The sequence below is a fragment of the Musca autumnalis genome, unplaced genomic scaffold (genome assembly GCF_047663935.1).
Source record: "Musca autumnalis isolate F117 unplaced genomic scaffold, ASM4766393v1 scaffold_2, whole genome shotgun sequence".
NCBI lineage: Eukaryota > Metazoa > Arthropoda > Insecta > Diptera > Muscidae > Musca > Musca autumnalis.
In genome coordinates, this window is record NW_027411755.1 from 27,612,745 (window position 1) to 27,640,559 (window position 27,815).

Consider the following 27,815-nt stretch of genomic DNA (forward strand, 5'->3'; position numbering starts at 1 on the left):
CTTGTTGGATGGCCTTAAAAATATTTCTTTAAAAATCCACGAGCCTTGGATGGCCTTAAAAATATTTCTTTAAAAATCCACGAGCCTTGGATGGCCTTAAAAATATTTCTTTAAAAATCCACGAGCCTTGGATGGCCTTAAAAATATTTCTTTAAAAATCCACGAGCCTTGGATGGCCTTAAAAATGTTTCTTTAAAAATCCACGAGCCTCAGATGGTCTTAAAAATGGCCTTAATTAAAAATGTCCACGAGCCTTGGATGGCCTTAAAAATATTTCTTTAAAAATCCACGAGCCTTGTTGGATGGCCTTAAAAATATTTCTTTAAAAATCCACGAGCCTTGGATGGCCTTAAAAATATTTCTTTAAAAATCCACGAGCCTTGGATGGCCTTAAAAATATTTCTTTAAAAATCCACGAGCCTTGGATGGCCTTAAAAATATTTCTTTAAAAATCCACGAGCCTTGGATGGCCTTAAAAATATTTCTTTAAAAATCCACGAGCCTTGGATGGCCTTAAAAATATTTCTTTAAAAATCTACGAGCCTTGGATGGCCTTAAAAATATTTCTTTAAAAATCCACGAGCCTCAGATGGTCTTAAAAATGGCCTTAATTAAAAATGTTTCTTTAAAAATCCACGAGCCTCAGATGGTCTTAAAAATGGCCTTAATTAAAAATGTCCACGAGCCTTGGATGGCCTTAAAAATATTTCTTTAAAAATCCACGAGCCTTGTTGGATGGCCTTAAAAATATTTCTTTAAAAATCCACGAGCCTTGGATGGCCTTAAAAATATTTCTTTAAAAATCCACGAGCCTTGGATGGCCTTAAAAATATTTCTTTAAAAATCCACGAGCCTTGGATGGCCTTAAAAATATTTCTTTAAAAATCCACGAGCCTTGGATGGCCTTAAAAATATTTCTTTAAAAATCCACGAGCCTTGGATGGCCTTAAAAATATTTCTTTAAAAATCCACGAGCCTTGGATGGCCTTAAAAATATTTCTTTAAAAATCTACGAGCCTTGGATGGCCTTAAAAATATTTCTTTAAAAATCCACGAGCCTTGGATGGCCTTAAAAATATTTCTTTAAAAATCCACGAGCCTTGGATGGCCTTAAAAATATTTCTTTAAAAATCCACGAGCCTTGGATGGCCTTAAAAATATTTCTTTAAAAATCCACGAGCTTTGGATGGCCTTAAAAATATTTCTTTAAAAATCCACGAGCCTTGGATGGCCTTAAAAATATTTCTTTAAAAATCCACGAGCCTTGGATGGCCTTAAAAATATTTCTTTAAAAATCCACGAGCCTTGGATGGCCTTAAAAATATTTCTTTAAAAATCCACGAGCCTTGGATGGCCTTAAAAATATTTCTTTAAAAATCCACGAGCCTTGGATGGCCTTAAAAATATTTCTTTAAAAATCCACGAGCCTTGGATGGCCTTAAAAATATTTCTTTAAAAATCCACGAGCCTTGGATGGCCTTAAAAATATTTCTTTAAAAATCCACGAGCCTTGGATGGCCTTAAAAATATTTCTTTAAAAATCCACGAGCCTTGGATGGCCTTAAAAATATTTCTTTAAAAATCCACGAGCCTTGGATGGCCTTAAAAATATTTCTTTAAAAATCCACGAGCCTTGGATGGCCTTAAAAATATTTCTTTAAAAATCCACGAGCCTTGGATGGCCTTAAAAATATTTCTTTAAAAATCCACGAGCCTTGGATGGCCTTAAAAATATTTCTTTAAAAATCCACGAGCCTTGGATGGCCTTAAAAATATTTCTTTAAAAATCCACGAGCCTTGGATGGCCTTAAAAATATTTCTTTAAAAATCCACGAGCCTTGGATGGCCTTAAAAATATTTCTTTAAAAATCCACGAGCCTTGGATGGCCTTAAAAATATTTCTTTAAAGATCCACGAGCCTTGGATGGCCTTAAAAATATTTCTTTAAAAATCCACGAGCCTTGGATGGCCTTAAAAATATTTCTTTAAAAATCCACGAGCCTTGGATGGCCTTAAAAATATTTCTTTAAAAATCCACGAGCCTTGGATGGCCTTGAAAATATTTCTTTAAAAATCCACGAGCCTTGGATGGCCTTAAAAATATTTCTTTAAAAATCCACGAGCCTTGGATGGCCTTAAAAATATTTCTTTAAAAATCCACGAGCATTGGATGGCCTTAAAAATATTTCTTTAAAAATCCACGAGCCTTGGATGGCCTTAAAAATATTTCTTTAAAAATCCACGAGCCTTGGTTGGCCTTAAAAATATTTATTTAAAAATCCACGGGGTTCTTTCTGATGGCCTTAAAAATATTTCTTTAAAAATCCACGGGGTTCTTTCTGATGGCCTTAAAAATATTTCTTTAAAAATCCACGAGCCTTGGTTGGCCTTAAAAATATTTATTTAAAAATCCACGGGGTTCTTTCTGATGGCCTTAAAAATATTTCTTTAAAAATCCACGAGCCTTGGATGGCCTTAAAAATATTTCTTTAAAAATCCACGAGCCTCCGATAACCTTAAAAATATTTCTTTAAAAATCCACGAGCCTCCGATAACCTTAAAAATATTTCTTTAAAAATCCACGAGCCTCCGATAACCTTAAAAATATTTCTTTAAAAATCCACGAGCCTCCGATAACCTTAAAAATATTTCTTTAAAAATCCACGAGCCTTGGATGGCCTTAAAAATATTTCTTTAAAAATCCACGAGCCTTGGATGGCCTTAAAAATATTTCTTTAAAAATCCACGAGCCTTGGATGGCCTTAAAAATATTTCTTTAAAAATCCACGAGCCTTGGATGGCCTTAAAAATATTTCTTTAAAAATCCACGAGCCTTGGATGGTCTTAAAAATATGTCTTTAAAAATCCACGAGCCTTGGATGGCCTTAAAAATATTTCTTTAAAAATCCACGAGCCTCGGATGGCCTTAAAAATATTTCTTTAAAAATCCACGAGCCTTGGATGGCCTTAAAAATATTTCTTTAAAAATCCACGAGCCTTGGATGGCCTTAAAAATATTTCTTTAAAAATCCACGAGCCTTGGATGGCCTTAAAAATATTTCTTTAAAAATCCACGAGCCTCTGATGGCCTTAAAAATATTTTTTAAAAATCCAGGAGGCTCTGATGACCTTAAAAATATTTCTTTAAAAATCCAGGAGGCTCTGATGGCCTTAAAAATATTTCTTTAAAAATCCGCGAGGCTCTGATGGCCTTAAAAATGTTTCTTTAAAAATTCAGGAGGCTCCTCTGGTGGATTTAAAAATGTTTCTTTAAAAATCCACGAGCCTATAATGGCCTTAAAAATGTTTCTTTAATAATCCACGAACCCATCATGGCTTTAAAAATCCACGAGTCTCCGATAACCTTAAAAATATTTCTTTAAAAATCCACGAGCCTCCGATACCTTTAAAATATTTCTTTAAAAATCCACGATCCTTCGATAACCTCAAAAATATTTCTTTAAAAATCCACGAGCCTCCGATAACCTTAAAAATATTTCTTTAAAAATCCACGAGCCTCCGATGACCTTAAAAATATTTCTTTAAAAATCCACGAGCCTCCGATAACCTTAAAAATATTTCTTTAAAAATCCACGAACCTCCGATAACCTTGAAAATATTTCTTCAAAAATCCACAGCCCTCAGATGGTCTTAACAGCATTTCTTTAAAAATCCACCAGCCTCTGATGGCCTTAAAAATATATTTTTTTAAATCCACGAGCCTCTGATGGCCTTACAAATATTTCTTTAATAATCCACGAAGCCATCAGAGCCTTAAAAATATTTCTTTGAAAATCCACTAGCTTCAGATGGCTTTAAAAATATTTCTTTAAAATCTCTTTAAAGATGTTTCTAGGCTCAGAAGACCTTTCAAGGGGTTTCTATGCTCAGATGACCCCTTGGTAGGAGTTTATATGCCCAGAAGACCCTTTTAAAAGGATTTGCTAGGCTAAGAAGACCTCATAAAAGAAGTTTCTACGCTCAGAATATCCCTTTAAACGTTTTTAGGCTCATACGAAGTTTTTGAAGTGGTTTCGAGGCTAAGTATACCACTTTAAAGAGGTTTCTAGGCTCAGGAGACCCATTAATCCTCCACTTATTTTGTCTATTTAAATTTTTCTAATTAACCTCTCTACCTTTTTCGTTGCAGCATCGCATTTGGAATTATATGGAAACCCATGAAGATTTCCAACGTGAACCTGAAACCCCCTCGCTGGAGAGACAACGTCAATTGGCCAATAAACGTCAACATTTGTTGTATCATCAGAATTTCTATGGGCTAGCTGAATATATTTCCCATCCCCATTTGTCATTGGCTGCTGCCCAGGCTATGTTCAGTTATGAATTCAGTTTCTCCGTGAAATATTCCCTTTCGAATGGTATGTTCCCCAGCACAATTCTTTCCTTGGGTACAGAACGTTTGGGTTCGTATGCCAGCAAGATTCAAAATGGTGAAATTGTTGGTGCTTTTGCTTTGACGGAAATATCTCATGGTACAAATGCTCGTGGTATGCGTACCCGTGCCACCTATGATAATAAGACCAAGGAGTTTATTATTCACACACCCGATTTCGAGGCTGCCAAATGTTGGGTTGGTAATTTGGGTAAAACATGTACCCACGCTATTGTCTATGCTCAGCTGTATGTACCCGATGATACGTATGTGGGTTTGTGTGCCTTCTTGGTGCCCATTCGTGATGAGAGGACTTTGATGGCTTTCCCCGGAGTTACTGTGGGTGACTTGGGTGAAAAAGTTGGTCTCAATGGTATTGATAATGGGTACGTTTGGTCACTAACTAATCCTCTTACTTTAACTAATCCTATCTTTTTGCCTCTTCCAGCTTTGTCATGTTCAACAATTACCGCATTCCCAAGGATAACCTCTTGTCCAAGACCGGTGATATTGATGAACAAGGCAACTACAGCAGTCCCATCAAGGACAGCCGCAAACGTTTGGGTGCCTCTTTGGGAGCCTTGTCAGCTGGTCGTGTAAACATTTGCAATTTGGCTAATGTAGCTTTGGGCAAAGCCATCACAATTGCCACCAGATACTCGGCAGCCCGCAAACAATTTGGTCCCGATGAAACCTCTGAGGAATGGCCTGTTTTGGAATATCAATCACAGGTGAGTTTTTGCATTTTTTCTTAAAAAAGGAAATAATAGCTAAGGTTTTTTCCTACCTTCCCAGCAATACCGTCTCTTCCCCCACTTGGCCACCGCTTATGCCTTGAACATTTTCAGTCTGTGGTTGGGTCATCAAAATGTCGACATGACCATGCGTTCCTTTATGGGTGAGGACACCTCGGCTGTGGGTATGGAAATGCATGCTGCATCTTCGGCCTGTAAACCCGTTTGCACCTGGTCAGCCCGTGATGGTATCCAAGAGTGTCGTGAAGCTTGTGGTGGTCATGGTTATTTGAAAGCCTCCGGTTTGGGTGATTTGCGTAACGACAATGATGCCAATTGTACCTATGAAGGTGAAAACAACACTTTGATCCAACAAGCTTCGAATTGGTTGGTTGGTCTGCGTCGTTCCAATGCCAATTTCGTCGATGTCTCACCCATGAACACTGTGGCTTTCTTAAAGGATATGGATCAAATATTGAAACAGAAGGCGGAAGAAAAGAATGCCAAGGAAGTGGCATGTCCTCACAGTAAGTGTTGAAGGGAGATACACATACATATGTTTCCACAAATATCATAGGTGGGAGCGAAGGATGGATACAATGAAGACGTCGCATCTTTAGAATATTTGTATCTATAGAAGACCTCTTAAGGATAATTTATATCTGTAGGAGTCCTCTCAAAGGTTCTTCTCCGCATAGAATAACCCTAAAAGAGTCTTCAATTTACAGAAGACCTCTTAAATGGGTCTTCCATGTATAGAAATTCCCGTAAGGCGACATTCTATGTACAGAAGGTATCTCTTCTAGAATATCTTAACTGAATAAGACCCGTTTAAAGGGTCTCCATACTATAGAAGGGGTCTCCTTATCTCAAGAGACCTATCAAAAGGGTCTTCTTACTATATAACACCTCTCAGGGGGGATTTTTATTATAAAAGACTCCTCTTTCTACTATAGGAAACCTCTTAAATGTCAACCTCCTATAGAACACCATTAAAAGAGGTCTTTTAACTATAGAGGACCTTATAAAGGGGGTATCTTACTATAGAACACCTATCAGAAGGGTATATTTCCTATAGAAAATTTGTATATTTCCTATGGAAAACCCCTCAACGGAGTCTTCTTACTATAGAAGACAGCTCAGAGGGGTCTTCTTATAGAGGACCTCTCAAAGGGATATATTTACTATAGAACACCTCTCAGAGGTGTCTTCCTACCATAGAAGACCCCTTAAATCGGTCTACTTTCTTCTTCTACAGAAGACCTCTCAAAGGGTATTCTTACCATAGAATACCTCCCGACGGATTTTTCTTACTATAGAAGACAGACCCCTTTGAGTTTTCTTAATTCAAAGGGTTCTTCTTACTATAAAAGGTTCTTCTTTCTATAGAACACCTCTTAAAGAAGTCTGTTTACTTCTCAAAAAGAACTTCTTAGTATAGAACACCTCTCAGAGGGGTCTTTTTATTATAGAACACCATTCAAAGGGGTCTTCCTACTATAGAAGTGCTCTTAAATGGGTCTTCTTTCTATATACGACCTCTCGAAGAGGTCTTCTTACTATAGAGGTCTCTCAAAGGAGTATTTTGACTATTAAAAATATCACAAATAGGTCTTCTTACTATAGAAGACCTCTCAAATGCGTATTCTCACTATAGAAGATTCTCAAACGGGTTCTTAACACAGCAAACCTCTCGAAGGGGTGTTCTTACTATAGAAGACCTTCAAAGGGGTCATTTTACAACAGAAGACATATCGAAGATTTCTTTTTACTACAGAAGGCCTCTCATTTGGATATTTTTACTCTAGAAGACACCATAAAGGGGTCTTCTTACTATAGAAGGCCCCTCAAAGGGGTCTTAATATTACACAAGACCTCTGTTAGGGGTCTTCTTACTATAGAAGACTTCTCAAAGGAATGTCCTTACTGTAAAAATCGCCTCATAGGTGCCTGCTTCCCATAGAATACCTCTCAAAGGGATCTTCTACTACAGAATTATTTACAGAGACCTCTCTTTTTATTACATAAGAGGTCAAAGGCTTATTCTTACTATAGAACACAACTATAAGTGGTCTTCTTACTATAGGGAAGCTTTCAAAGGGGTCTTTTGGCAATAGAGGACCTCCCAAAGGGTTTTTTACTGTAGAAGATTTATCCATGGGGTCTTCTTACTATAGACGACTTCTCAAAGGCATCTTCTTACTGTAGGACACCTCTCAGGGTGTCTTCCACTATAGAACACTACTAAAAGTGTTCTTCTTACTATAGGGAACCTCTCAAGGGGTCTTCTGACTATAGAAAATCTCTCATACGGGTCTTCTTAACATCGAGGACTTCTCAAAGGGGTCTTCTTACTATAGAAGACCTCTTAAATATGTCTTCTTATTACAGAAGACATCTCAAAGGGGTATTCTTACTATAGCAAACCTCTGAAAGGGGTCTTCTTATTTTAGAATACATCTCCAATGGGTCTTCTTACTATTGAAGACATTTCAAAAGGGGGTTCTTACTATAGAAAACCTTCCAAAGGGGTATTTTTACTATAGAAGTCAACTCAATGAGGACTTCTTATTATAGAAGGGGTATTTTTCCTATAGAAGACATCACAAAGAGGCCTTCTTACTATAGAAGACCTCTCAAAGGGGTCTTCTTATTACAGAAGATCGCTCAAAGGGGTCCTCTTACTACAGAAGACATCCCAAAAGGGGTATTTTTACTATAGAAGACATCACAAAGAGGCCATCTTACTATAGAAGACCTCTCAAAGGGGTCTTCTTACTATAGAATATCTCTCAAAGGGACATTTTTATTACAGAAGACCGCTCAAAGGGGTCCTCCTACTATAGAAGACATCTCAAAGGGGTATTTTATTTACAGAAAACCTCTCTAAGGGATATTTTTATTACAGACGACCTCTCTAAGGGTTATTTTTACTATGGAAAATCTCTTAAAAGGGTCTTCTGACTATAGAATGCTACTATAAGTGGTTTTATTAATATAGAGAACCTCTCAAAGGGATCTTCTCACTATAGACGAACTCTCAAAGCTGTACTTTTACTATAAAAGACCACTAGAAAGGGTCTTCTTATTATAGAAGACATCTGAAGAGGCTTTTCTTACTATAGGTTTCTTAAAGGAGTCTTCTTACTATAGAAGTCCTAACAATGTGGACTTTTTACTATAGAAGACCTATCAAAGAGAAATTTTTACTATGGAAGACCTATCAAAGGGGTATTTTTTTACTGTAGAAGATCCCTGGAAAGGGTCTGCTACTGTAGAAGGCCTCTCAAATGAGTACTCTTACTATAGAAGACATCTGAAAGGCTCTTCTTACTATAGTAGTACTTTTAAATGTGTCCTCTTAATATAGATGTCCTTTTAGAGGAGTCCTCTTAATATAAAAAGTCCCCTTAAAGGGGTCTTCGTTCTAGAGAAACGCTCTCAAAGAGGCCTTCGTACTATAAAAGACCTATTACATAGGTCGTCTTATTATAGAAGACCTCTTAAAGAGTTCTTTGCTCTATAGAAGACATATTAAATAGGTATTGTTACTTATGAAGAACTCTTAAAGGACCTTCTTAATATAGAAGGGCTCTTAGAGGGACCTTCTTACCATAGAATAACTCTTTAAAGGGACGTATCAAATTCCGGTTTCAACGAAAAAGAATTCTCTCTTGTGGACTTACAATTTCTAATTCTCCCTTTCTTCTTTGTTTCTCCCTCTAGATCTCCTCAAGGCTTTGAATTGGTTGGTTGCCTATCAATTGGAACAGACCGTGAAGCGTGTTGAAGCCTTAAAGGCCCAAGGTTTGGATGCCTTCAAGACACGTAACAATATGCAAGTATTCGCCGCTCAAACCCTCTCAATTGTCTATGGTCAACGTACAATTTATGCCGTTTTCTATAATTTCGTAATGAAATTACCTGAAAGCAATGAAAAACAGGTGTTGCTGAAATTATTGACCATGTATGGTTGTCATATGGTTACCAAGAACTCCGGCATATTCTATCAAGGAGGTTATTTCCGTCAAAATGGTCAGTTGGAATTGTATCAAGAGGCCATATTGAATTTGTTGCCAATGTTGAAGGATGAAGCTATCACTTTGGTCGATGCTATTGCCCCACCAGATTTTATTTTGAACTCACCATTGGGTATGAGTGATGGCAATGTAAGTTAGATGGAGTTTTTTCTTTTTATTACAATTTACTTTAATGCGTCCATTGTTATTTTTTCCTTTCAGGTTTACAAACATTTGCAACGTGCCATTATATCCACACCCGGAGTCTTTGAACGTCCTGAATGGTGGCGTGAGGTTACCTACAAAGATTATATTGAAAAGTCCAAAATGTAAAACTTTGGGCAGGTGAAGGCAGGCTGTGAGAAACTAAAAATTGAAATATTAGGCAATATAAAAAAAATAAATTATTGTTGTTTTGTGGTTGTTTTTCTTTTGTAATATAAATAAATAAATATAATTTTTGTTACATATTTTTTATACATAAAAATTAAATAACTGTGCGTTTTACACTTTCAATTTTGGGAGTTTGGAGTGTTTTGGAAACTATAAACTAAAATTAAATTAAATTTGTTTCTAAGTAGATTTTCTTCTTCTCTTTCTTAACAACTACAATAACATAACATTGTATATGGGCATCGTCATCATTGTCATTTTCTTCATTTCTTGTTAGCTTTGGTTTAGTTAGTGTCCGCCTCTCCTCCATCGTACTGTACACATTTCTATGTATAAATATTTACAAAGTTTTTCCTTTTAAAAAGTGAAAAATAATACATCACAGTAATTTTTATGAAACGTTTTAATATCATGTGGAATATGACAAGCTTTAGAAGCAACTGCTAGGAAATTTCTCCAGAACCGGATTCAAAGAAATCTTCTTCCATATTATTACTGCTGGGTGGACTTGTTGTCGTCGTCGTTGTGGTAGCCGGTGATGTGTCTCCCACATTAGTCCCTGTTGGCGTTAGCAGCTTATCAATATTGGCTAGAGTATTTTCAGTTTGTTCCAACATTGGTATCTGTTGTGGTAAATCACTGGTAGCCCATAGATATAAGTCAAGTGTTTTTTCTGTACATTCGGCGATAAATCGAACAAACGGTCGTATATCACCTTCATTGGCAATTTGGAGATATTGATAGTATTTGTGTCTGTAACGGGGAAAGAATAAATAAGTTATAATTTAATTCATGGAAGATAAGTTCAAAATGACGTCCAAAGGAGGACTATATTTTGCAGAAGAAACAAGTTACAATTTAATTCATGGAAGATAGGTTTAAAAAGACGTCCAAAGATGGACTATATTTTGCAGACTTCCCTGAGGCGTTCTTTTTTAATAGAATAACGCTTCCCGCAAATAAACACCTCTTTAAAGTATTTTCTTACTATAGAAGACCTCTCAAAAGTGTCTTCTTTCTATAGATGACATCTCTAAGCGGTCTTCTTACTATAGAAGACATCTCTAAGGGGTCTTCTAACTATATAAGACCTCTTAAGGGGGTCCTCTTACTTTATAAGACCTTTCAATGGGGTCTTCTTACTTTAGTAGAACTCTCAGAGGGGTCGTCATACTATAGAAAACCCCTCAAAGGGGTCTTCTTACTATAGAAGACCTCTCAGAGGGGTATTTATACCTTAGAATGCATTCAAACGGGTTCTTCTTACTATAGAAGACTTTCAAAATGGGTCTACTTGCTATAGAAGACTTTCTAAGGGATCTTCTTACTATCGAAGTCTTCTATAGAAAATAGACTATAGAAAATCTCTCAGAAGGTTATTCTTACTATATAAGACCTCTTAAAGGGGTCTTCTTGCTATAGAAGACATCGTAAAGTGGCCTTCTACTTTAAAAGGCCTCTTCAAAAGGTCTTCCTACTACAGAAGGCCTGTCAGAGGGGTCTTCTTACTATAGAAGACATCTAATAGTGGGGTTTCTTACTAAAGAAGACTTCTCAGAGGGGTCTTCTTACTAGAGAAGGCCTCTCAAAGGGGTCTTCTTACTGTAAAAAAATTCTCAAAGTGATATCCAAACTCTATAGAACCTCTGAAATGGGTCTCCTTCATAAAGAGTATCTATGAAAGGGGTCTTCTTACTATCGAAAACCTGTAAACGGGATCTTCTTACTATAGAACACCTCTTAAATGGGTACACTTAATACATAAGACATCTTAAAAGGGTAGTATTACTGCAGAATACATCTTAAATGGGTCTACGTGCTATAGAATTTCAGTCAAAGGGTCTTCTTACAAAAAAATGCCTCTCAAAGGGTCTTCTTACTATAGAAGACCTCTCAGTGGGATCTTCTAACTATAGAAGAGCTCTCAGAGGGGTCTTCTTAATATAGAAGACTTCTCTGAAGGGTCTTATTATTACAGAAGACCTCTCGGAGGGATCTTTTTACTATAGAAGGCCTCTCAGAGGGGTCTTCCTACTATAGAAGACCTTTCAGAGGGTTCTTCTTACTACAGAAGACCTATCAAATGGATCTTCTTATTATAGAAGACCTCTCGGAGGTGTATTTTTATTATAGAAGATCTCTCGGAGGTGTCTTCTTACTGTAGAAGACCTATCGGAAGACCTCTTCTATCTATAGAAATCTTTACAAATTGGCCCTCTTACTATAGAAGACGTCTCAGAGGGGTCTTCTTACTATAGAAAACCTCTCAGAGGGGGTTTCTTACTATAGAAGACCTCTCAGAGGAAGCTTTACTAATTGGTCCTCAGAGGGGTCTTCTTACTATAGTAGACCTCTCAGAGGGGCCTTCTTACTAGAGAAGACCTCTTAGAGGGGTCTTCTTAATATAAAAGTCTTTCTAAAATGGGTCTTCTTGCTATAGAAAAAGACCTATCAAAGGAGTCGCTTTACCATGGAAGACCTCTCAAAGCAGTTTTCTTTGTATATATGAATCACAGGGGTCTACTTGCTATAGAAGGCATCTTAAAAGAGTAGTCTACTATAGAATGCCTCTTCAAAAAGTCTTCTTACTATAGAAGACCTCTCAGAGGTCTTCTTACTATAGAAGACCTATCAGATGTGTCTCCGTACTATAGAAGACATATAAGAGGGTTCTTATTACAGAAGACCTCTCGGAGGGGTCTTCTTACTATAGAAGGCCTCTCAGAGGGGTCTTCCTACTATAGAAGACCTTTCAGAGGGGTCTTCTTACTACAGAAGACCTATCAAATGGATCTTCTTATTATAGAAGACCTCTCGGAGGTGTATTTTTATTATAGAAGATCTCTCGGAGGTGTCTTCTTACTGTAGAAGACCTATCAGAAGACCTCTTCTATCTATAGAAATCTTTACAAATTGGCCCTCTTACTATAGAAGACGTCTCAGAGTGGTCTTCTTAATATAGAAAATCTCTCCGAGGGGCCTTCTTCTTATAGAAGATATTTCAGAGGGGTCTTCATTCTATAGAAGCCCACTGAAATAGGTCTTCTTACTATAGAAAACCTCTCAAAGGGGTCATCTTACTATAGAAGATCTCTCAGAGGGTTTCTCTTATTTTAACAGACCTCTCAAAGAGGTCTTCTTACTATAGAAGACCTCAAAAAAGATTCTTCTTACTATATATAAGACTTCCAGAAGGGTTATTTTTACTATAGAGGACCTCCAAAATGGATCTTCTTAAATTAGAAGATTTCTCAAAGGGTTCTTTCTACTGTAGAAGACCTCTCAATGGTGTCTTCTTTCTATAAAAAGAGTATAAAGGGTTCTTCTTGCTATAAAAGACTTTCATAGAGGTCTTCTTACAAGAAGAAGGCCTGTTAAATGGGTCTACCAACCTTTCAACGCGAGGTTCTTACCGTTGCATTTATGAAGTCAGTCGATCATTTTATAATACATCTTAAGGTGATGCTTTCATATTCCTTCTTAGCAGTCTGTTAAGCTATAGAAACCTCTGATAAGAGATATACTGTGTTTATTGACTCCACGTTTATTGACCTATAAGTGTCTCTAGAAAATCTTAATCATTTTTTATTGTCTTTGTGTGTTTCTAAAATATAAAATCTTTTGTTTTATTTTTATTTTTCTCTTTGTCTTTTGTCGTCGTTCAGCTCATTGGTTGCCTTCTAAATTCTTTAAAAGGTCCATGGTTTGTGAGTCCAGCTCCCTGAAGTCATTATAAAGCAGCTATTAATGTGGTCTTACGATACAACTATAATTCGTCAAATAGTCGATTTTTATTGTCTTCGGCAGACCTTTAAAAGCATTAATACATACATACATACATATGTTCCCACAACATCCCTGAAGGGACAAGGAAGAGGGAGGACAAGGAGGACAAGCATTAATAGTTGATGTTCAAATAGTTCTGAAAGTTATCTTTATGGAAGTCCATATTTTCTTACCTTTGTTGCTTTGGTATAATTACGGGAGGGTAACCAGCCCTCATTAATAACGTGTTCATTAAAAGTCTGGAAGTTCTGCCATTGCCATCGATAAATGGATGGATGTGCACCAATTTGTAATGGGCCAGAGCTGCATGCCTATGCAACAAATAAATGATGCGGTTGTTATGGAACATAAGTCAGAGTTATCTTTAACTTACTTTATGGGATGCAGTGAAAGACTTTGTTCAGAATTTAGCCAATTTTCAAAGTGACGCATGAGTATGGACAAATCACCTGGTCCTGGCGGTACATGCCCACCAACGTAAACTTGGGTGCGACGAAATTCACCACCCTCAATGGGATCAACGTGGCCCAAGACTCGTCGATGTATTTCCAAAATGTCCTTCAACGTTATTTCCATTCTGCAAGAAATTTAGATTAGTTCTGGTTTTGGATGAATGATTAATTTTAGATACTCACTTATTAACCAAACTTGCATTAATAAATTTCATGGCCAAATCTAAACCCAAAATTTCATTATGCTCATCTATTGATTTCCCATCAACAGCCATGCGTGTCTCGAGTATGGATCGCGTTTGAGCCAATGTCATAGTGTTACCCTCAATACCCACAGAATGATAGATATGCTGGAAATAAGCCTCCTTCTTAGCTCGTCTTAGAGCTGCGTTCGATTCATGTATTCCCGACAGAGCATCACGTTTACGATCCAACTCCAGCAGACGCCTTTCGTCAATGGATTGTACAATTGCAGCGGTGCGTTGGCGATGAGCCACAGCTTCCGAGCAACCAGGATTAATTGTTAAAGCTTGAAAATAGTATTGATCAGCGAGAACAATATCTCGCTGTTCCAAGTATTCACCATATCTGAGCAAGACTTCAGGATGCTTGGGTGCTAACGCATAGGCATGTTCAAATAAACGTTGAGCCTTTTCCTCCTTGCCCGACTGATGCATATGCTGGGCAATTTTTAAGTTAGCCAAGGCCTCTTTGACATTGGTATCGTCTTCTGGTGGTAGGTTAGCTACGGCTGCACCACTTTCACCATAAAATTCTTTTATGGCTTGCTGTTGTTGTTCCTCTGCTTCCTTAGAATAAATGGCAAAATCATCGCGTATCTGCAGGTAATGTTCTGCCGGCAAATGTTGCAACTGATGTTGTTGAATTTGTCCTGCCCATGGCATGTGATAATAGATACAAGCTGCCAGAACACCAGACAGGAATACAATTAAGTGATGATATGTTAAATGTAAGACAAGAGAATTGCGTGGTCCTGTAGCTGTTGCTGCTGCGGCCACAACGAAATCACTAACTTCCATGGGAAATGTTGGCTGTCTGTCCAGGCAAACATTCGCGACATGATTTGCTTTGTGTCCAGTAGACAGACGTCGAGGTTTTGTCATGTTGGCTTGTTGTGTCTGGAAAGGGAAGAAGGAACAAGTTACAAATAGGAAATAACTTCGAAAGGATGTCCAAAAGAGAAGTATATTTCACTGCTGTAAAATCACATACAGACATGTCTGTATGTCATGTTTGCTTGTTTGAACTTACACGTCGCGCTTTTTTGTGGTCACTCTTTCTTACTCTCTTGAAATTAATTCTATAAGTTGGCGTTTTTTCGGAATGTTTTACACAGATTTATTGTAATTTCCATTATTTTTTTTAATAATTTAAACGTTGTTTCTGGTTGCTGTTGTCAGCTCGAATTGACTCTGACGTGTATTTTTGCCAGCCAAACTCGAAAGAGAATGGACGATAAAGATATAAAGATGATAAAGATTGAAGACAAAACAAACTGTGTCCATTGTTTACGAATGAGACTTGGGAAAACTGGACAAATCGATGTGGCAAACAAAAAGAGAAGAGAGTTTTTTGTTTCAGTGCTGCCAAAGTTCAACCAAGATAAATGCAGCCAATAATAACTTACGTTCGTTTGAAGGCCCCGGCACATACGGTCCGTTCAGCATCGCGTTACAACAACCACATGAAAACTTCAAGAACAAACTTGGCATCACTTACACTTTTTTCATATGGTTGTTGTTTAAAGCGTGACGCGTCGCACATACGGTCCGTTGAGCATCGCGTTACAACAACCACATGTACACTTCGCGACGCTCAACGCATCGTATGTGCCGAGCGCTTTAGAGTTGCCCTAATTGTTGTAGAATTTAAAATTTAAATTCAACTTATTAGTTTAGTAAACGCATGGTACAGTAATGTATAAGTGCCCAGCAAAAAGTTTGCATCCACGGATGCAGTTGTACGGTACATTTGCCGTTGATGTACATCTTTTCCTATGAATTCACCTATGAATTTTACAAGAGAGCGCGCAGCTAGGATGCACTCCATTTTCGATCCAAATCACAACTTAAGATGCAATGCTTTGGATTAAATTTATGTATATGCATTCTTCGGATTGCATTTTTAATCGGTCTAAAGATGCAATTAAAATGCAAGCCATTGCGAAATATCCCAAAATAAATAAAATGCATTTATTATTTGTGTAAAACAAGTACACAAAGAACTTTATTATATAAACACAAATTAAAAAAAAAAAGATTCCATTAAATTCAATCACATTTGAGCTTACTTCCTCCGTTCTCGATTTAATCCTATTGCATCTGATTTTCTTTCATCATCCTAAAGTTTTTTTATGTTGCCTTCCCATCACTAGTTCAGCTTTTGACAGGGACTCCAACTCCACTCCATTAAAAATGTCCGTCTCGTGAATTACCGCAAAAATTTTCGAAACTTATGTTTGGTTTACATTCGGCGTCGTTTCGTGATTTCGAAGGCGTTTCCTGATTTCGCACGGAATCAAGCTAAATTTATCATGATTTCGCATACAAAAATGAAATCATCTCATTTTGTGATTTCAGCGAAATCAACATCGAAATCACAGTACACATGATATACAACCCTGGTTTTGCCTAAAAAAGTACCAAAAGTTGCAACACTTTTCACGTATCATAATAAATAAGGTAGATGGTCAATTGCTGCAACAAAAAATGTTAGTATAAAACTTTGTAAACAATGTGACAAAATTATTAAATTACTTTGTTACAATCATGGCAGAACTACCAGGTAGTGGTATCACACCAGCTGATCGAATATGACAAGTCATATCCCTTTATAAAAAAATTATTTTTGTTTTAATTTCCCCAACAACATAAAGAAAGTTTTGACATAACATATTCAAAATTTTACGATGCCACTACCTGGGTAATTGTTCCATGGTTACAATGCTATTTTTAGTCCCAATTTACATTGGGCGAGTTTACTTGCGGCAATTGTCATTTTGTAGGTGCCTCTCAGCACCCTCTCTCACCTACAAACTGACAATTGCCGCAAGTAAACTCGCCTAATGTAAATTGGGACCATGGTTTAATAATAAAGGTTAGCTAAAGCTTCCTGTCAATTTAAATTTTTTTCTTTCGACTGTTCCTAAAACGTCAAAACAATATACACAATCTTTGTATGTGTGTGTGTGATGTTTGCCAACAATTTTAAAAACAATCGAATTCAATGATTTTCAAAATTGTTTTTAGAACATTTGTATAGAAGAAATCCTTCAGCTTATTATGGAAACAAAAATTTTATCATATCCACAACTCGATTATGTGGAGAAACCTTGGCCCTTCATTCATTTTTCGCGTTTTTTATAAAATGCTCAAAATTGGTATTTTGTAAACAAACCCACTTGTTGCCTTTTTGTTTACTGATTTTGAAGTTTTATGAATTCAGGAAAAACAAGGGTTCTATAGATTTTTTTCATTTAAATCTACCTCTTTACTTATACCATGATTGGGACTTATTGTGTTCCCGTACTTTTTTAATGGCAATGTTAGAAAAAAGAGCGAATTGTCAAAAATTGCTTCATCATACAAATTTCTTAAAAAATTCGGGAACGGAAAAATGACGGAAATTGCAGAAACACCTGCATAAATGTCAAAATCATTAGATGCCAATGAAAATACTTGCTGCTAGTTTCTACTAGGCATAATTGTATGGCAGAAAACAGGAGAAGAAGGTGTTATTCGGCGCTATTTTTTTAAAGAGAAGTGCAAGTCTTGCTTGATTTCGGAGTACGGAAACGCATTTTTAGCACTAAACGGGAAAACTACTGCATAAGAACAAGAATAATGTATTTGGAAACATAATGAACACGAATAATCCCATTTATTGGTTCTGAGCACAACTTTTATCTATCAAAATTTATTATTATGATGTATCAACGATAAAAACATTTTTTTTATTTTTCATTTGTTAGAATTAATACAATATATAGACAATTTTACGATAATTTTCCAAATAAAGTTGTAAAGTTCTATATTTTTATATTTTTGATGATTAATTCAATTTACAACAACTTGTGAAAATTCATATTCGATCAGCTGCGCATATGCATCTACCTTGATCATTGTGATATGTTTGAAATCAACAAAAAATGAGTGTGAACACCGGGGTGTATTTCAGGATTTCGTGAAATCCAGTGGATTTTGGAGCGCTAGTGTAAAATTGGCATTAAGTTGTTATTTCTTTATTTTATAACAAATTCATCGAAATGTATACACTCTTGTTTATCTTTTGAAGAAATGTGTATGGATCAACCAACTATTTTGTTCTGTAGGGATCTCTACAACAACTGCAAATGTATCGAACGGAGTGCATTTTTCATAACTCTGTTGTACTACATCGAAAGATGTTGTGAAAGCATAACTCCAACAATTGCACAACTTCCAAAATTTTTTGCTGGGATGTTTTCTATGCGTCAAAAATATTCGGTTTTTGTAACTTTTGTTAAATATTTTGCCAAAAAACAGGTCCTTATCGAACTTTTTCTGCAATATTAGTATACATTTTAAAGCGAAAAGAATCTTTGTTCCTGTGTGCAAAAATATTATATTTGATAGCAAATTAGGTAAGGAAAAACGTTATCCCAGAAAATGGAAAACTGGTCCATATTTCATTATAAAAACAGTAGAAATAAAAGGAAATTGTTGAGGGATGGGGAAGCAAATACGCCAAAAACGAGGGACAGAAATAATACCGGAAAATAGTGCGGGAGACCGGATAGATAGACAAATAAATGTATTGGTAGGCGGTATGTAGTAACCACTACTAATAGGGAACTTTCTTTCAAGCTTATAATGGGTTCCCCTAGTTAGTACAGAAACTCAGCTAATGAAAAGATATTTAAATACATCTACACCCTCAATTTTTAGTGGATCATTCTGTTAGTAAGGAAAGAGGCTAAGTCCGTAGATGGTATACACTATGAACTTAGCCTACCCTCAAAAGAAAGCAACATAATGCGACAGCTAGGTTGGCACAAATATAAGGATAGAGGGTCGTTCGTTGTTACCTGCAAGAGACATTGCCTGGAGTGCCATCTAGTTGTTTTTTGGAGGTGTCATCACGGGCAAAGATGCCTGATGCACCATTCATAAACACCAAGTAGTTCCCGTAGAATTTGGGAATACTGCATGGTCAGATTATTGATGCCGGATTGTCAAATGAGATATGTACGGAGGGGTTCAGGCCAAAAATGCAAAACGGGGCAATGCGGGGTGCCTCGGCGGCTTAAGATGAGTATTCATTGCAATTTCTCTGGGCATTGACAGCATATGTAGCCTTAGTAGTATATGATATGCCGGCTGGGTTTCGGGTACACGAAGATGGTGCCAGGAGGCTTCAAGTAAATGTTCCCATAGGTGGTGCCCATTATTCTTCTTTGTGAATATATTGTAGGGCAGCTGGTATGTTTTATTGCGAATTTTCTTTGCGGGCTACAACAACGCGTATGTAGGCAGGGTTTGGGCCCAAAATGTTGAGAAAATTTCGCTTTTGTAAATATTTCCCGTAAATAACGCCAAATATGCCTTGCGAATAGGTAATGTGCATTCGTTTGGTGGGTTTTTTTATGGGAAATATCGTTTTTTTTGTTGATTTTATATTTTTCTATCGGAGAGTTCTTTATTTGCTTTCATACCACCAGTACCAAGTGGTGGTATGACAGCAGCTGTTTGTGGAACTTATTTGTGTGACAGGTCAGGGTTGGGAGTATAGTTGCTTGTGCACACGTAAGAGCGTAGGCTAAGAGAATTAGCCAATGCGTAATGTGAGTTTAAAACTCAAAATTTCAAGGCCATACGTACTTTGAACTTAGACCGTTGTTCAAGCACGGCAATTTTGTTGGTAGAAGAGAGGTAAATAATGTGAGACTGCCAAATGATAGTTGAGTAGATACTTGGATGAAAGTTTGTTATAAGGTTGACTGTAGCATTAACTCAACTTATTGAAGAAACGTTGATGTGAAGTCATAAGCAACCGAACATAGTGCGAGACAAGCAAACTCCGAACTATAATTGAAAAAAAAAAAATAATTTTGGTTGATAAAGTCATTTTGATTATTTTTATTTATAAAAGTAACTAAATCTCATTGTTTTAACGGAAAATTAGTGACAAACTCCATAAACGACTGAATAAACAGAAATACCATTATTAATTTATTTCGTGCATGCGAATGGTTCGAATTGTAAGTGGTTGTCAGTGTGTGTAGGTGATGTTGTAATAATCGGGTTTATTTTCTATAGTGCTGGCTAATATCATCTTCTGGAGATCTTCTGGTGTGGCTCAACATTTTGGTCTGCAGTACTTTGGTAACGTACGTTACGAAGGCACTCCGTAGTTAGTGCCCATTGCCACATAAAAGCAGTGTACAGTAGTGGATGCAGATTTGGAAAGTGGAACTTGGTGAGAGCGGGTTAAAAACGACATCCAATTTGGTGTGGAACCCACCACGAAAGCCCTATTGTGGAAGAAATCCAGAAAGATAAAGCTAAGTCTAGCATAACTTAAGGCGCCAAATGGAAAAAGGCGATTTCATGTTTGTCTGATTGTGTTGTCGTAGTTAGTTCTTTTTGTTAGTTTTAAGTTTTTGAATTTATCGTAAACTATCTTCAGGTCATTCCTTTCTTTTTAAGCTGGTTTATTAAGCAATATTTTCTTGTTTAAGATTTTTTTTGTAGCGTGAGGGAACTACCTATTGCTAAAAACAAAGTTCAAAGTCTGAAGGGACATCCACTAGTAGAGCTCTAGTAGTCAGGATTTCAGAGTAGGACGTTAAACTGAGTTTGGCTAGATCCTAGTTTTCTCTAGATCTATTCTTTTTGTTCATTATAACCTCACCCAGGAAAACAAAGAAATAGTTTTAAAGTTAGTATTTTTTTTATTTATTGTACTATTCCTGATTAACGGTTTTTATTCATTCTTATTATTATAAATCAAATTATTTAATCAGTCCTGAAAAGAAAAGAAATATATCTATTAGTAAAATTTATAATTAAGCTAAAATTATGAAATAAACGTTAAGTGTTGGAATGAAAATGATGTGTTAGTTTGTTTAGTGGGAGGGGAGAAAGGGTAAGACTGGGATATGTCGAGGATGTGAAATAAATCGTTGGTGTCTGTTGAACTGGGGTTCCTGGTTTGATGGAACGATAGGTTGGGTGGGTTTAGAAGGGGATCAGTTGTGTGGATCCCTAAAAGCATTGCTTGGTTGGTCATATTGTCGGTGTGTATATAGTCCATTTGTATGTAGTTTATTGTGGGTACCTTCAAAGTGTCGAAGGGTTGAGGATTCACGACCGGTAACGAGATAGCTGAGGCAGACACATATTGGAAAGAGGGTAGGTAACAGTAATGGCGCCCAAGGAAAAATAAACCATAGCCCCAGTTATCAAATAGCTGCGTGGTGATATAAATAGTAAATTGTAAACGTGTTATAAGCCGCCTATGAAATTAACAGGCGAGAGATCAAAGGAATCTTGCATTAATCAATGTGACTGTTTCTCTGAATCTTAATTTAAACAAAGTTTGAATCCAGCCAAGGAAAGAAACCGAGATCTCAAGATCTTCATATAGTTTATCAATTGATGGCTCAGTTTCTTTTCTTAAATACAGTTTTACGAAACCCAGTGTAATTTGTGTTCTGGATGTTCGTGTGATTTTGAATAGTAGTGTAGAATATGACCAAAGAAGCAATGCGTAGACACCAACTGAAAAGGACATATCCCTAAATTTAATTATCCTTTCGATCCTTCCTTAGTGTAAATGTTAATTTGTGTTAAATTTTAAAACGTGAATGAACTTTGTCTCTTGACTTAGCCAATACTAAATCTCGTACATATATTTTTGCCACTCGTCTAACTTAATAACATTAAGTATCTACTGTCAAAACTACTCTGCCAACAACATGCCTCTTGAACGCTCACCATCGACGTCGAATGGCGCCGGAAATAGTCAATCTCAGGTAGGAAACTTGATAAATTCTAGCAAAGGCAATAATTCAGGCGAGAGCTCGAGGGCTCAAACTAGTTCCTTATTGGACTTCACTCAGCCCCCACCTCCCATACCTCAGTCTGCAACAAGACAAAGAAATAGTCCTGAAAAATATGCCGCTATGGTAACCGCTTTAATAGCGGATGCCAACAACGCCTATAGGGACGAGCTAGAGGAAAGGTTAGAGCAAAGGATAAATCAAAGCATTCAATCGGGATTTGCCAGCCTAATAAGGGAATTTAATAAAATGACAGTGGGAAACAGGCAAGGTGACTCAGAGTTTGACAACTGTAGCTTAGGGTCAAACGAGCTAAACCCGAAACCTTCCGACAAAACACAAGGGACTTCTAAAAACAAGGCTCAAAGAAATCTAGACTTTCAGGAAGATTATTCATTACCCATTAATCAAAATTACAATAATACCTCCAATGCAGTGAATACACAATCTGCACAAATGGTAACAAATAGAAACTTGATTGTTGTGGACAAATGGAATGTATATTTTGACGCGAAACCTGACGGATTGGATGTGGAGGATTTCGTGTTCAGGATCGAACATCTTCAAAGATTGTATGGATGCCCATGGAACGAAATAATTCGAGATTTCCATCTATTGCTCAAAGGAGACGCTAAAGAATGGTTTTGGGTCCTAATGAGTAACCAAAATATTAATAATTGGGTCGACTTAAAAGAAGCCTTAATACAGCAATACAAGTCCAATCGAAGCGTCTATGAGTACCTTAGGGATCTAGAAGAAAGAAAACAACGTCCTGGAGAATCGATTGATGAGTATTTCCATGCAATGAAAAAACTTCGAGCCAAACTACGTACTCCCTTACCAGATGCAGAGATGATAAGGATCGTGAAGAGAAACTTGCGGTCTGACTTATCTCATATCCTATACTCTATGAAGATTTATACAATCGATCAGTTGCGAGATGAGTGCAAAGAATTAGAGAAAAATTATTTGAAGAGGGAAAAATATACAGCTCAACCCACAAAAGCCCTAACCGCCATCCGTCGAACATATCCCGTAAATGAAGTGTACTTCGAAGAACAGCCCAAAAATCAGGAGGACGAGGACTTGGCGATTGTCGAAGAAATAAATCCCAGCAAAACATCTGAGAGGAGACAAGTGAAACTCACCTGCTGGAACTGCCAAGCAGCGGGGCATATCTACATCGAGTGTCCGGTACCGCAGCGCAATCTGTTCTGTTACCGATGCGGGTATCCTGGTGTAACTTGTCCTACGTGTCCCAAGTGTTTGGGAAACGGCATGAAGAGCGCGTCGAAGTCGGGAGAGATGCGTTCGGTTCCAGCTCCCGAACAATAAATGCGTACCAGGATCAGAATGTAGTTTCGGATAGTGAGAAAAATCATGTTTTAGTCCTAAAAAGTAAAGAAGAAGTGGGAAAAAGAATGATAAATAGTAAAGCTAGTTCAGAAAGATATAGGAGTTATGATGAGAGATTAGAAAATTATAATAGGGTAAGAGATAGAATATTTAACAGTGGGAATGTGAGTTACGGCAATAGATATAATGATGGAAATGAACCAATACCCAATGAAAACAGCGTTAGTGTGCCACAGGTTTATAAAGATGTTTGTTCTAGGTATAGAATTAAGGATCTAATGAACAGCGGTAATAGTAAAGAAGAAAATGTTAGAAATAAGGCTTATAGTAAAATCAGTAGAATTAAGAGAGTTAGGGATAAATTCAAAAACAAAAAAGAATTGTGTAGACTAGTTAAAAGGTCAATTATAAGTTGTTCTTCTGTAGTAGATGTAGATTCTTTAGATAATAGGGCTTATATTAATTTCAAGATCGGAAATATAGAAATCAGAGGACTACTTGATTCCGGAGCCTCTGTTTGTCTACTCGGAAAGGATTGTTAGTGGAACAGCTAGGATCTAAAATCGAACCCTTTTGTACCTCCGTAACCACAGCAAGTGGGAATTTTTTGTCAGTAGTGGGAAAAATAAGAGATATTGTGAATTTTAAAGATAAGGAGAAGGAAATTGTTTTCTACTTATGTCCTGATTTAGTCCAAACTGCCTATTTGGGAGTAGATTTTTTTAAGAAATTTGAAATAGCTCCAAGCATTTTTGGGATAGAGGAAATAAGTCAGGAGGTATTGCAAGACTACCCTGCATTAATAAGTGAGAATTCTGAACATGAGCTTACTGAGGAAATGTTTAAAAGGTTGGAAAGTGTGAAAAAGATGTTTAAATCGTACGAAGAGCATGGGTTAGGGAAAACTAAGTTGGAAATGCACTCCATTGAGTTAAAAGAAGGTTCCCAACCAGTTAAAGAAAGATATTACCCAGTTTCGCCAGCGGTTCAGAATCTCATTTATGCAGAGGTAGATGAAATGCTTCGATTAGGAGTCATAGAAGAGTGTCACAGTCCCTGGAGCAATAGGTCAACGTTAGTCAGAAGACCCGGAAAAAATCGTTTATGTTTGGATGCGAGGAAGTTAAACGATCGTACAGTTAAAGACGCATACCCCATCCAAAACATTGAGGGAATATTGAGCAGGCTTGAGGACACCTACTTTATAAGCAGCGTGGACCTCAAGTTTGCATTTTGGCAAATCGAGTTAGACCCAAAGTCCAGACCTTACACCGCATTCACAGTACCTGGACGGCCTTTATACCAGTATGTGGTCATGCCGTTCGGTCTGTGCAATGCGGCACAAAGGTTATGCAGACTTATGGACAAGGTCATTCCGGAAGAATTGAAAACAAATGTTTTCGTTTATCTGGATGACTTATTGGTCATATCTGCGGACTTTGAGACCCATATGAACCTGCTAGAGAGAGTGGCAAAATGTCTACGAGAGGCAAATTTAACAATAGGACTAAAAAAGTCCAAATTCTGCTATAAAGAACTGCATTATTTAGGATTTATAGTAGGAGGAGGTGTTATGAAGCCTGATCCGGCTAAGGTAGATGCCATTAGAAAATTCCCGGTCCCGAAGAATGTTAGAGAGGTACGAAGCTTTATAGGGGTAGCAGGCTGGTACCGTAGATTCATCAGAAACTTTTCCGAACTAACGGCACCGCTCACTGATCTGATTAAGAAGGACAAGAAATTCGTTATTGATGATAAGGCTTTGGGAAGTTTCAACAAGGTGAAGTACGCTTTGACTCACGCTCCCGTTCTTGTACACCCGGACTTCCAAAAGCGCTTCTACATCCAATGTGATGCCTCAAATATAGGGGTTGGGGCTGTTTTGTTCCAAAAGGACAACGACAATAACGAGAGACCAATTGCATTCTTCTCCCAAAAGTTGAACAGTGCACAGGTGAACTACAGTGTCACCGAGAAGGAATGTCTAGCAGCAATCCTGGCCGTCAAACGTTTTAGGCCATACGTGGAACTTATGCCGTTCACAATAATCACGGATCACGCGAGTCTAAAATGGCTTATGTCATTGCGGGACCTGAATGGTAGGTTGGCACGGTGGGCATTGCAATTGCAGATGTTCGATTTCGAGATAGAACACAAGAAAGGATCGGAAAACATTGTTGCCGATACTTTGTCACGTTTGGTAGAAGAGATTCTTATGCCGGAAGAGGTCGTTGGGTTCGAAACGGTAGAATTTGAGTCCGAAGAATATTTAGACTTAATAAAAACCATAGAGGAAAATAAAGAAAAATTTCCAGACATCAAATTGGAGAACGGTATGGTTTTTAAAAGGACCGTATCTAAATCGGACATGGAATTAGAGGAATTTGAGTGGAAACTGTGGATTCCGGAGAACATAACCACAACTCTGATACAAAGGGCCCATGAACCAGAAGAAAAATCTCATGGAGGAATCCGAAAAACTTTAGGACACCTAAAACTGAAATATTATTGGCCCAATATGGCCGTTCATGTAAGCAACTTTATAAAAAACTGCAAAGTCTGCAAAGAATGCAAAAGTTCCAATCAGCATATGATGCCCCAGATTGGAAATGAAGTACAGACCGACCGCCCTTTCCAGAAACTTTATATAGATTTCTTGGGAAAGTACCCTCGTTCTGGAAAGGGCAATGCTTATATTCTGGTGGTAGTGGACCACCTAACAAAATTTGTATTTTTGAAGCCTTTAAAGGAAGCTAATAGTAAAAATGTCATAAAGTTCTTAGTGGAGAACGTGTTTCAGCAATTTGGCGTGCCAGAAGTAATCCATTCGGACAACGGAAAGCAATTTGTTTCTAAAGAATTTCAGAAAATGATGAAAGAATTCCAAATAGACCATATGAAGACCGCTTTCTATGCACCCCAATCCAACGCTGCAGAACGTGTCAATCAGAGTGTACTCAATGCTATCAGATCATATTTAGATAACGACCACACCAACTGGGACCTAAATTTAGCAAAGATTGAGCTAGCCTTACGCACGTCTGTCCACGCGGCCACAGGTGTGACACCATTTTTTGCCCTGTATGGCCACAATATGTTTACTTGCGGCAGAGACTATAAGCTTGCAAGGAAATTAAAAGCACTCAGTGATAGTGAGCTGTTAATGCTAGAAGAAAATGATAGGATCAGCATAATCAGGGATACCATCAAGAGAAATTTACATCAAGCGTACGAGAGAAGTGCACTCCGATATAATAGGAGGGCAAGAGTAGTCCGTTTTAGCCCCGGGCAGGAGGTTTACAAACGTAACTTCGTCCTTAGTAAATTTCAGGACAACCGCAACGCCAAGTTTTGTCGAAAGTTCACTAAATGTCGTGTAGGTGAAGTACTAGGTAACAATATGTACAGATTAGAAACATTGAATGGGGATCCACTAGGCGTTTACCATGCCAAGGACATCAAACAATAAACATGGGTCAATCCAAAGTAAAACAAATTTCGATACTTTTACTCAATAGTGCAATATATTAAAGTATGGACAATATTAGAGTAAGTGGTGTATCGTCTTTAATTATTTATTTATTTATTTAAATTATTGGCTTTGTGTAGTGTCCAGTGGTATTTGTTCGATCTGTGATATGGGGTGTACATTCCCACATATCCCCCAACTGCGTCTGTGATATTTTGGTAGGCTTTTGCCTAGAGGTTATGCTTAAGTCGGGTTACTGTCTTAAGTCTTTTGTTTAGTAATAAAGTTATTGCCCGGCTAACTCTTTACATACGTGGGGTCATGTGGCGACGTGTCACCACTTTGCATACTATTATGGTGACATATTGTCAACAGTCTTTACTTTTTTTTAAATAAAATATACGAAGTTAACAAAAGTATAGGGTTTGAACTAAGTTCATAGTCTTATGGTACTGGGTTTCACATGTGGTTCCCATTACCCATACTTCCTATAAATCCTTGCCTTTTATCACATAGAGTTAATATATTTGGACAAATAAAGTAACCTAGGCCATGAGCTGTTCCAAAAAAACAACTATCCAATAACTACGTATAAGCGGCGGAATCGATATTTGAAATCAAGCGGATTTCGTAAATCTAAACACATCTCATTTATTTAGCTCTTGAATTTACCTCAATGTCCCAAATTGACCAACAAACCTAATAGTGAAACCCTTGTACCTTTATCCCCATGTGGCCCTTCATGATCAATTGACTTACTACCACAAATGTCCAATGTCCGTGCTGACTTTCGAATGACATATAGTTTGTCAGTGGTATTGTTGACCATGCCAGCAGTTGGTCAGAATAGATTCATTATGGACATTTCTTAGATGGAATTTACTCTAACCCGCCTATACAACTGTAAAGATAACAATTTCGTGGGTGTAGCCTACGTTGGGCGCGTAGCGTAACATAAAGATAAAAAAAAAAGAAAAAGTAACACTAAACGTTCGCTAAGCCGAGTCCAGGAAAATATGGGTTATGTAAAGCATATACACTTGATAAGCTCAACTTAGTCTATACTTTTCCTGATGCCATGTTATTAAGAATAATGAGCCATTGGTAGATACTAAAATAAATAAATAATAGTATTCAAGTTTAATTCCGTT

General features: G+C 37.3%; 2 protein-coding genes across 4 annotated transcripts in view; one reads left to right on the forward strand and one right to left on the reverse strand.

Moving 5' to 3' along the window:
* The window catches only part of Acox3 (Acyl-CoA oxidase 3), a 26,521-nt gene extending 16,888 nt beyond the window's left edge, over positions 1 to 9,633 (forward strand). For all 3 annotated transcript variants that reach the window (XM_073967371.1, XM_073967372.1, XM_073967370.1), the window contains 5 exons: positions 4,151 to 4,779; positions 4,842 to 5,124; positions 5,189 to 5,654; positions 8,854 to 9,296; positions 9,369 to 9,633. In XM_073967371.1, the coding sequence (XP_073823472.1) occupies positions 4,151 to 4,779; positions 4,842 to 5,124; positions 5,189 to 5,654; positions 8,854 to 9,296; positions 9,369 to 9,479 (1,932 nt within the window). In that variant the 3' untranslated portion in view covers positions 9,480 to 9,633. The remainder of the gene's footprint in view (positions 1 to 4,150; positions 4,780 to 4,841; positions 5,125 to 5,188; positions 5,655 to 8,853; positions 9,297 to 9,368) is intronic.
* On the reverse strand, positions 9,554 to 15,248 carry Fic (FIC domain protein adenylyltransferase). The gene is made up of 5 exons (XM_073967373.1): positions 15,050 to 15,248; positions 13,961 to 14,916; positions 13,699 to 13,902; positions 13,499 to 13,636; positions 9,554 to 10,292 (listed from the first exon to the last, which is right to left on the reverse strand). The coding sequence occupies exons 2-5, from the start codon at positions 14,899 to 14,901 to the stop codon at positions 9,983 to 9,985; spliced, it is 1,593 nt and encodes a 530-aa protein (XP_073823474.1). The 5' UTR covers positions 14,902 to 14,916; positions 15,050 to 15,248; the 3' UTR covers positions 9,554 to 9,982.
* Between the last annotated feature and the right edge of the window lie 12,567 nt (positions 15,249 to 27,815).

What these genes read in the sequence shown, in the direction of transcription:
- Fic (XM_073967373.1), bottom strand. Translation starts at nt 14,901, where the DNA reads ATGACAAAACCTCGACGTCTGTCTACTGGACACAAAGCAAATCATGTC. An exon ending in AATGCAAGTTTGGTTAATAA is followed by an intron (nt 13,903 to 13,960) that starts GTGAGTATCTAA and finishes AATTTCTTGCAG; the next exon opens with AATGGAAATAACGTTGAAGG. An exon ending in ATTATACCAAAGCAACAAAG is followed by an intron (nt 10,293 to 13,498) that starts GTAAGAAAATAT and finishes TCCCCGTTACAG; the next exon opens with ACACAAATACTATCAATATC.